The sequence below is a fragment of the Podarcis gaigeae genome, assembly GCF_964106915.1.
Source record: "Podarcis gaigeae genome assembly, chromosome: 8".
In the NCBI taxonomy this organism is placed as follows: domain Eukaryota; kingdom Metazoa; phylum Chordata; class Lepidosauria; order Squamata; family Lacertidae; genus Podarcis; species Podarcis gaigeae.
Window position 1 is genome coordinate 40,334,626 of NC_139684.1, and position 8,937 is coordinate 40,343,562.

The following is an 8,937-nucleotide window of genomic DNA, read 5'->3' on the forward strand; positions in this document are numbered from 1 at the left end:
TAAGGAGTTGACACCAAAATGGCACTGTGGTAAGAATCAGGTATCTCTGGTGAATCCCTTACAAGATTCAGTGTAAAAAAATTAAGAAGCCATCTTGTACCAAGTCAGAGCATTGGTTCATCTAGCTTGGTAATGTCTGCACTGACAGGCAGCAGTTCTCTGGAGTTCAGATGGGCAACATTCCCAGCCCTACAGGGGCTTGAACTGGGACCCTCTACATCCAAAGCCTGATGCTCTACCACTGAGCTATGGTTCTTCCCCATACATTTATCACCTTCTGTTCTACTAAATACCCAAATTACCCAGCTCTGCATCTGCCAAAAGGGAACCTAAGTGAGCAAGGAATAGTAGGTCGCCCCTTTCATCCCCCAACCAGGGGGTTAAAAATATAAAATGGGATCCAACTAGCACTGCCTTCCATTCCCCAGGCTGCTTCAATACTGAAAACCCAAGATGTACCAGCCTCCTTGCCAAACTACTGGAGCGCACACAAAAAATGAGTGGGCATGAGATGGAGATAGCAAAGGGGCTAGGCACAAGTGCCAGGATTCCCAGCCCATGTTGCTCTTCCCCACATCTCTAAGACAAGCACCACAAAGTTCCAAATCTATCCTTTATTGAGGTGCTCCGAACAAAGAGTTTATTTCTTCTTTTCCACATCCTGCTCTGCTGCTTCCTTGGCTCGCTTAGCCCGGATGCCAAAGAGCCGAGCATTTGCCCGGGCCATGCGCAGGCTGGCAAAAGCCTTGAAATTCTTCTCTTCCTCCGATATAACCCGGGCTTTCTCTTTTTTGTAGACCTAAGGAAAGAACCAGACAATCAGGGCACACAACAAAAAGCTGCTGCTTTCTTCCCATTTCTGATTCAATATTCACCCACACTATGGCTCAGTCTAACACTTTTAAGTCACAGGCTGTATATACCTGTATATACCTTTAAAGAACACCCAAATCACATTCATTCCTTCAAAGAATTCTGGGCAGCGGAGTTTATCCCCCTGAGAGTTACAATTCCTAGCAACCCTCAACAAACTGCAGTGCCCAGAATTCTTTTCGGGACAAAATGTGCTCAAAATATGTACTATGGAGGCAGACCCAGCCCCTTTCTGTAGCAGCACTCAGAACACCAGAAGAGCCTGCTGGATCAGACCAATGTCCCATTTAGTCATGCATCTTGTTCTCACAGCGGCCAACCGGATGCCCTAATGTGAAGCCTGCAAGGAGAACCTAAGCATAACAGCACCCTCCCTCACTTGTGATTCTGAGCAACTAGAGTTCAGAGACATACTGACAGTGGAGTTGGAACCCTCATGGCTAGTCCAGGCACAGGGAAAATTCATTGCCAAAATGATGCAGAAAATATTTTCTGCATCGGTAGCAGAATCTAGTGATCAAATAGAGGGACTGAAAATGAAGATGGTCAGCAGCATAAGGCCTTCAATATAAACATAGAGGATATCCACTTTTGGAATAAGAGGAACAGTTATGGCCAGTCAGTCTCAAAAAGGACGTAAGAGTCAGGAAAGGCAACCAAAATGACCCATCTTCTGTTATGAGAGAAGACTAAAATATTTGGGACTTTTCAGGGGGTGGGAAGAAGCATAGTAGCTAGCTTCCCTCTTTCATAATTCTAGAGCTCATGGGTCACCCGATTAAACTGACTGGCTGTAGGTTCAAGATAGACAAGAGGAATAGACAAGAAGTCCTTTTCTACTCGATGACTAACTTGTGGAACCCACTGCCACAAGGTGTGACAATAGCCACTGGATTAGGTGGCTTTCAAAGGAGATGAGACAAATTCATGTGGTAGGAGACAGCCAGTGGCTTTTAGCTGTAGTTGTATACTAGTTTATTTTACATTTACATACTGCCCCTCAATATACTGGATTTCCAGGGCAGTCACCTTATTTCAATAATAAAACAAAACAAAAATATATAAATTGAACGCCCATATCCAGAAATACAGCACTGAGTACCTCTTGCTGGAGGACAAGCAAGAGCAGAGAGGGCTGTTTTCTTTATGCCCTGCTGCTGCTGGGCTTCCCAGAGGCACTGTGAGAAGTAAGGACTTTAGAAGAGACCGATCCCAAGCAGGACTCCACAAGGCTAAACACCTACTTGATTGCTTCTTTTTTAATACAGTGGTGCCCCGCAAGACGAACGCCTCGCAAGACGAAAAACCCGCTAGACGAAAGGGTTTTCCGTTTTGGAGGCGCTTCGCAAAACGAATTTCCCTATGGGCTTGCTTCGCAAGAAGAAAGCCCATAGGGAAATCTCCGGGGACCTCTTTTAAATGCTAGCGGTGGGGAGCAAAGCCTTTCCCCCCCCTCCGGCCTTCAGAAGAGATCCAGGAAGGCCGGCGGGGGCCAAAAGGCTTTGCTCCCCCCCGCCAGCATTTTAAAAGCAGTCCGGGATAGCAGGGAAGCGCTTCCCGGTATCCCGGATGGCTTTTGAAGGCAGGCGGGGGGAGCAAAGACTTGTGCCCCCCGCCCGCCTTCAGAAGAGGCCCTGGACCTCTTCTGAAGGCCGACGGGGGGCAAAAATCTTTGCTCCCCCCTGCCTGCCTTCCCGGGAGAGCGGAGAAACGCAGCGCGTTTTTATGGCTTTTTAACGCCCGCCAGCATTTTAAGATCGCCCCGGACAGCGGAGAAGTCCTCCGCTGTCCCGGGGTTTTTTAAATGCTGGGGGACGGCAGCGAAGCCTTCGCTGCCGCCCGCCAGCATTTTAAGATCGCCCCGGGACAGCGGAGAAGTCTCCGCTGTCCCGGGAAGGCAGGTGGGGGGGGGGAGCAAAGGCTTTCGCCCCCCGCCGGCCTTCAGAAGAGGTCGGGGGACAGACTGTCCCCGGACCTGGTCTGAAGGCGGTTTCCATAGGAACGCATTGATTGATTTTCAATGCATTCCTATGGGAAACCGTGCTTCGCAAGACGAAAAACTCGCAAGACGAAAAGACTTGCGGAACGAATTAATTTCGTCTTGCGAGGCTCCACTGTATTCCATTTCTGTTAGAAATTCAGTAGCATCACAACTACCACCATTCATTTGTTCAGATTTCATGTACGACTTACTCGAAAAACCAACCAACTTTCTACATTGATTGCAAACTTGGGTTTTGCAAGATTCCAAGGACATAACTATGTTTGAATGAATGAGAAGTAGCCAACACAACATTGAAGCTGCTCCTTTTTGTTAGGTCACAGAACGTCATCTGACACTCAAGAAACATAACCGCTTTCAAGAAACCATGTTGGAAGCAGAAAATTTCCCATTACAAGGTCTATAAATTTCAGAGGAAAGATCTATGGAAGTCACTTACATTTTTGATGGGCATAACTGGTCCAGAGAGCTGTGTGGCCATCTTGAGCTCTTCAGCCTGTGGAGAGAAGAAAATGTTCAGGAATTAACTTAACTATTTATTCCACCTCCCCCTTTTTTGGACAGCAAGAAAAAACCCCTAGTTTGGATTATGTCATACAAGTGCTGAGGGAGCCTCTAAAAATCTTACTGTAGGGGCAAGGTTAGGCAGAGTTGAAAACAAAGAATACCAAAATTCCCAGTTTAGCCTTATATTGCTGTCATCTCACTTTTCCTCAACACTTCTGCTCTCTCCCCAATACAGGTAACTGCAAGGTCTTTAAAGATGTATGTACACACTTTGAGAATCATAGCAACTAAGGAAGAGGGCCCTGGAACAAACTTTTTTAAAAAATATTTTTTATTAAAGATTTCTTAGTTTACAAATATACGTGCATCCTCTCTTTTTTCAAGCTGCGTTTTCTACAGACCAGTTTCATTTGTTGTGTTGCATGCAGTATTGGGTTGGGAAGAAAAGAGGGGGAGGGGAGGGGTGGTGAGTGGGGTGGTAATGCTTTTACTTAGTGGTTTTGTGTCAGCGTCACTTGTGGGGGTTATCTATCTATTTGCTTGTTACATTTCCTTGGTGGTGAGGGGATGGGGGTGGCCTTGTCTTTGGGTGGCTGTATTGGAACAAACTTGTGATGTTGTGGCTGAAGTAGCATGTGACCACCAGCAATGGAAAGTAGGTAGTGTTTCTGCCTCTTTTACTGGATGCAAGCTTTTTTGTGCCCCAGTCATAATCAAGTACTCCTTGGAAGTTGTGTCCTTGAGAGTTTTATAGTGTGCTTTGCAGCACAGCTTCCGCCCCACTAGACTTATTAGAAATAAAGCTCCCTTCTCCTGCAACACCTACTTCCCCTGAAATTCTCCCCTGTATACTTACTGCACTGTCGCCCTTCTTAGGGGCAGAAGGTTTCCGGGGAAAGAGAATGATCTTAGAGCGGTATTCCTTCAGCCGCTGCACATTTGCCTGCAGGGCTTCTGTTGACCTGTTCCGGCGTCTGGGGTCCACTGAGATACCAATTGTCTGGGCAAACTTCTTGTTGATGCCGGCCATCTAGGGAAAGCATATTAACCTAAGCCACAAGTAAAAGCAACTTGTACATTGCCAGCCCTGTACCTGCTATGAAGGCAGAACAGTCATCAGCTGGAAAACTTCTTGTCTACTTAATAATATTGATACTTTATATAACAGTATAGCAATGTTTTCAAAAATTGTTGTTGTCCTATTTTTTGTTTTTCTGTTAATGTATTAACAAAATATTTGTTTTGAAACTCTTTAATAATTTTTGTTTACAAAGAGAAGAAAAGCTTCAAAATATAAGTAATCACAGTACAGAGATTCCAGGGCAGAGCTATCAACTGATTGAAAGGCTCTCAAAGAAACGGCATGTGGCTTGCAATGGCAACAAAGAGAGACCTTCTGGTAGGATGCTAATGTACCTGGCCAAACAATTTTTCTCCAGTACCTAAAAATAAATCTCCACCAAAATACTGAATAAAAATGTGTAAGGCTAAACTCTTGTCCTTTAAGCAATTAGAAACAGACAAGGGTGTCGGTTTTAATTTTTAAAAGAGAAGGGTGTGGGTTTTAATTTTTAACTGCCTAAAGATCCTCGTATAACCCACTCTGAAGGAACAGGGATTAGCTATACTATTGCTATAAAACTCTCCATCTGTTTAATTCAAGAACTTCCACTATAAATACAAAAAATAATCCTCCAAGAAATCTGATTCAATGAAGTTTTTTGGTTATATGGAAGCCCCGCCAACCACTGTACAAAACACATCAGATTCCTATATATCTTAGCTCACATAACATATGCCACAAGCCAAAATAACCTGTATTTCAGAGGCAGGCACTCATGTGTTAAGAGACACCTATGCTTTTTCACTTACTCTCAGCTCCTCCAAGCTGAAGCCTCTACCAGCACGGACTTTTGTGTGGTATCGTACAGTGGGGCACCTCACAATTGGCCTGATTGGTCCAGATACCGGACGTGGAGCAATACGACGGGCCTTCGCCTGACGGGTCTTCCTCCTGGGTGCAGAAAGAAGTACAAAAGGGCTATGTTAAACCTGTTCTCTCTCCAAATATAACCCTTACTGAGCTCCCCTTACAGATAAACTTGGGATTGGTTGCAAGGGAAGGAAGCATAAGGAAAGCATAAGAACAAAAGAAGTCCTGCTGTATCAGACCAAAGACCCACTTAGTCCAGCAAACTGGCCCATCAGACACCTAAAAGAAGCCTGCAAGCAGGTCCCCAGTGCAACTGCTTCATGTAATTCCTAGCAGCTGGTATTCAGAAGCATACTGCCTCTGACAGTGGAGGCAGAACTAGACATCACTAGCTTCCATTATTTCTTCAAATCCTAGCACCACTCTTCTGCAAATGAATTCCATAGTTTGAGCAATGTGATGTGTGAAGCTATGCTCCTTTTGTATGCTTTACTGGAAGACCTGGAATTCTAGTATTATGTGAGAAAAAACATGACTTTTTTCCAAATCATGCATAATGTTATGCCTCTTATGTCCCTCTTTACTCACCTTTGCCCCCACCACAAACTACAAGTTGCAAATTTAACTTTTCCTTATAGGAGTTGCTCCAACCCCTTAGTCATTTTGGTCGCCCTTCTCTGCACCTTTTCCAGCTGAACAATATCATTTTTGAGATGTGGAAACCAGAACTACAGACAGTATTTAAAATGCAGTAACACCAGAGATAAAGGCATTAAGATATAGACGGTTCCGTTTTCAATCCTTTAACTGAGTAGATAGAAATAAAAAAAGCTACAGCCATCAGCTTATATGGGTTCAAAGGGTCATCATTGTGCTACAGCGATTCCGGAGAATTTTCATCATCTGGCTGAAGAACTGAACAAGTGTCTTGCAGAAAGCCAAAAATGGCAAGGCTCACACTTGCTTGCCTTTTGCATTATCCAGACAGCTGTATGTTAGCCGAGCACTGGACACAAAGAACACAAAATGCAAGGGGCTCAGCAGACCTCACCTGCGGATCTTCCTAGCAGGCTGATTAAACCATGTGGCTACTCGTCTTTGCCAGTCTTTGTGAAAGTGGGGATTCAAGATCATGCCATTCCGGCTGGGCGCCATGGCTCCTTATGTCCCTGAAAATACAAACAGTATGGATTAGACTCCTTATGATTTCCATTTTAACATCTCTTTTCAGCATACAAAATATTATTTACCCTTGCAACAGTTCTGTGAAGTATACTGGAGACACATAATGTCACGCCCTTCTAAACCCAAAGGAAACCTAGCATTTGGATTCCTAATTGTGCCAAAGGTTGGAAACTTGCAGGCAGAATGCAGTTATGATGCAGGAAACCTTTTACTAGTAATATTAGGAAGAGCTTTGATCCATTCATCAAATATCCCACACTCTGTTTAACAATATCAAACATGCATCACTGCAGAATCTCTTCTGCAAGAGACCTTGCAATAACGTAAGGAGCTATCTACTTGCTTAATCTTGGCTGGTCCTGGCTACAGTGATTGGCAGCAGCCCTTCAAGGTTCAAAACCCTTCAACAGGAGATCCCAGAGAATGAACCTTCTACATGTACTCCTGCTGAACTATGGGGCCCTCCCTTACATATGAAACTGATGTATAGGATCAGGCTACTAGTTCAGACTAGTACTGAGTCTTCTCTAGCAATGCATTCAAGATACTAAATATCTTTCTCCCCCCCCTTTCCTCCCCTCACTCTTGTCTTATCCCTCAACCCCATACTGCCTATTAAAAGTAATGTCTCTTTCTGAATGCGACTGACTTGTCACATTGTATGAAGGATACACAGACTTCATTTTTTTAATGATACTAAAGATCTAACTTGGAGCCTCTTGCCAATGCCCTATCAGAATGGTAAAATATGGGGTCACCCCAAACTTACAAGGCTGCCTTCATTCAGATTCTCTGCACATTGCTCCACTGAGCCCAATACTGTACTGACTGATCTGGCTGGCTGTGGCTCTTCAAAGTCTTCCTTGTCCTGCTATCCAAGAGCTTAGACCTGTGGCCTTCTGCAGGCAAAGTCTGTGTTACACCCACTAAACTAGACTCCATCCCCACACAGGAACCTACCTCATGCTGATTCAAACCCTGGTAAGCTTAAGAAAAATGATTTATTTCACTATGAATAAGAAAAAGCTGGTGGCTTTAAAACTGCTTGTTTAAAACGTTCAAAAGCTCGTTAGCATTCAGGGATACAATGGTAAAGGTAAAGGACCCCTGACAGTTAAGTCCAGTCGCAGACGACTCTGGGGTTGCGGCGCTCATCTCGCTTTACAGGCTGAGGGAGCGACACTTGACTAAATCCTATAAAGGGGAAACCATTTCTGCAGAGTCAACAATAAAATCCTCAATGAACACAAAAGCACCCAGCAAAACAAATGCCCTGCACTTCTTCAGGATATTACATTTTGGCCAAAACTACTACAGTTAATGAGTTGTAATAGGTCGTTCTTCACTAGCCAATATCACTCCGAAATACTGTAGCTATGGCTTGACTAACCGGGCTACAAATCCTATTGATTGGTGCAGTAATTCTTGGCCAGATACAGAACCTGGTACCACGATATATGAATGAGCTACGGGTGCCCCTGGGACGCTGGCTTCACTTACCCACCACTGGATGCTCTGGTGACAACAGCCCCTCGAAGGCCGCTAGCCATCCTAACCGAAGCGCCAGAGGCTGGGCTTGGGCCCGCCTGCGTGCAAATCCTGTGTGCTCCACTTTTGTGCTCTGGCTGGGCCTTTCTAAATAACGAGGCAGATCTAGAAGCTCAGTGGAGCGCAAAGGATCGCCTCTAACAACCAGGCAAGAGCCCATCAGTCTCCCCACCGGGACCCCATAACCTTTCCGTAACGTCCACAAGACCCTCTAGAACCCCGGAGTCCGCCCCCGGAGTCCCCCATCCCCGCGCAGGCGACGGATGAAGGCGGATAGCCAACCAGGCCTCCCCCAGCACGAGAACTCACCTCCCGGGAGAGAAAATGGCCGGCCGGAAAAAGAAAGAACTCTCGCCAGGAACTCTGGGATATCTGAGGCCGCCGTGCGTGACCCGGTTCAGGAAACGCGAAACGCTCCGTCCGTGGCCAATCAGGGAGAGGGAATTACCCTCACTGGCGTCAGCCGCTATGTCCAACACATTGTCCTGCCAGTAACAAAGATGGCGCCCATCTTAAAGGTACCGCGGCCGTTCAATTCTGCCGGCTCGTAATGGATGGAGGGGTGCGGGAAGGGAGTCTCCTATTCAACGAGTCACATTTACTGTTCCTTTCCGTTTGGCATTTGACCAATCGGGATGTAGTCCCTGAAGGTTGGCCAGAGGGAAATGCAGCCATTGGGCTGAAAAATGCCCTTCTCCCCACAAGTTTATAATGTGTCTTTCCTTGGTATCAGCACGAGGCAATAGGTAATGCAAAGGAACAAATTACTGCTGAAACTGCACTCACCATTGTGAGGGGTGGGGAGGTGATGATGATGCCTCACCAGCTACTGCCTGGGCTGGCTCAAAAGCACAAGAACTCACCTCCCACAAAAGCAAAGGTAGAAAAA

The 8,937-nt window shown here is 45.6% G+C and overlaps 1 protein-coding gene across 2 annotated transcripts; it reads right to left on the reverse strand.

The window, feature by feature from the left end:
- Positions 1 to 599: 599 nt before the first annotated feature.
- On the reverse strand, positions 600 to 8,466 carry RPL13 (ribosomal protein L13). Of its 2 annotated transcripts, none has more exons than XM_083751230.1 (6): positions 8,358 to 8,466; positions 6,367 to 6,484; positions 5,255 to 5,396; positions 4,239 to 4,412; positions 3,315 to 3,371; positions 600 to 799 (listed from the first exon to the last, which is right to left on the reverse strand). In XM_083751230.1, the coding sequence occupies exons 2-6, from the start codon at positions 6,468 to 6,470 to the stop codon at positions 641 to 643; spliced, it is 636 nt and encodes a 211-aa protein (XP_083607356.1). In that variant the 5' UTR covers positions 6,471 to 6,484; positions 8,358 to 8,466; the 3' UTR covers positions 600 to 640. The 2 variants fall into 2 exon arrangements, with proteins under 2 accessions (XP_083607356.1, XP_083607357.1); XM_083751231.1 differs by having other exon boundaries at positions 8,001 to 8,369.
- Positions 8,467 to 8,937: the final 471 nt, after the last annotated feature.

Excerpts from the sequence above, each read along its gene's own strand:
- RPL13 (XM_083751230.1), bottom strand. The coding sequence starts at position 6,470 with ATGGCGCCCAGCCGGAATGGCATGATCTTGAATCCCCACTTTCACAAA. Across the intron at positions 5,397-6,366 it reads CCTGCTAGGAAGATCCGCAG|GAGGAAGACCCGTCAGGCGA; the intron begins GTGAGGTCTGCT and ends TTCTGCACCCAG. Across the intron at positions 3,372-4,238 it reads CTAAGAAGGGCGACAGTGCA|GCTGAAGAGCTCAAGATGGC; the intron begins GTAAGTATACAG and ends TTCTCTCCACAG.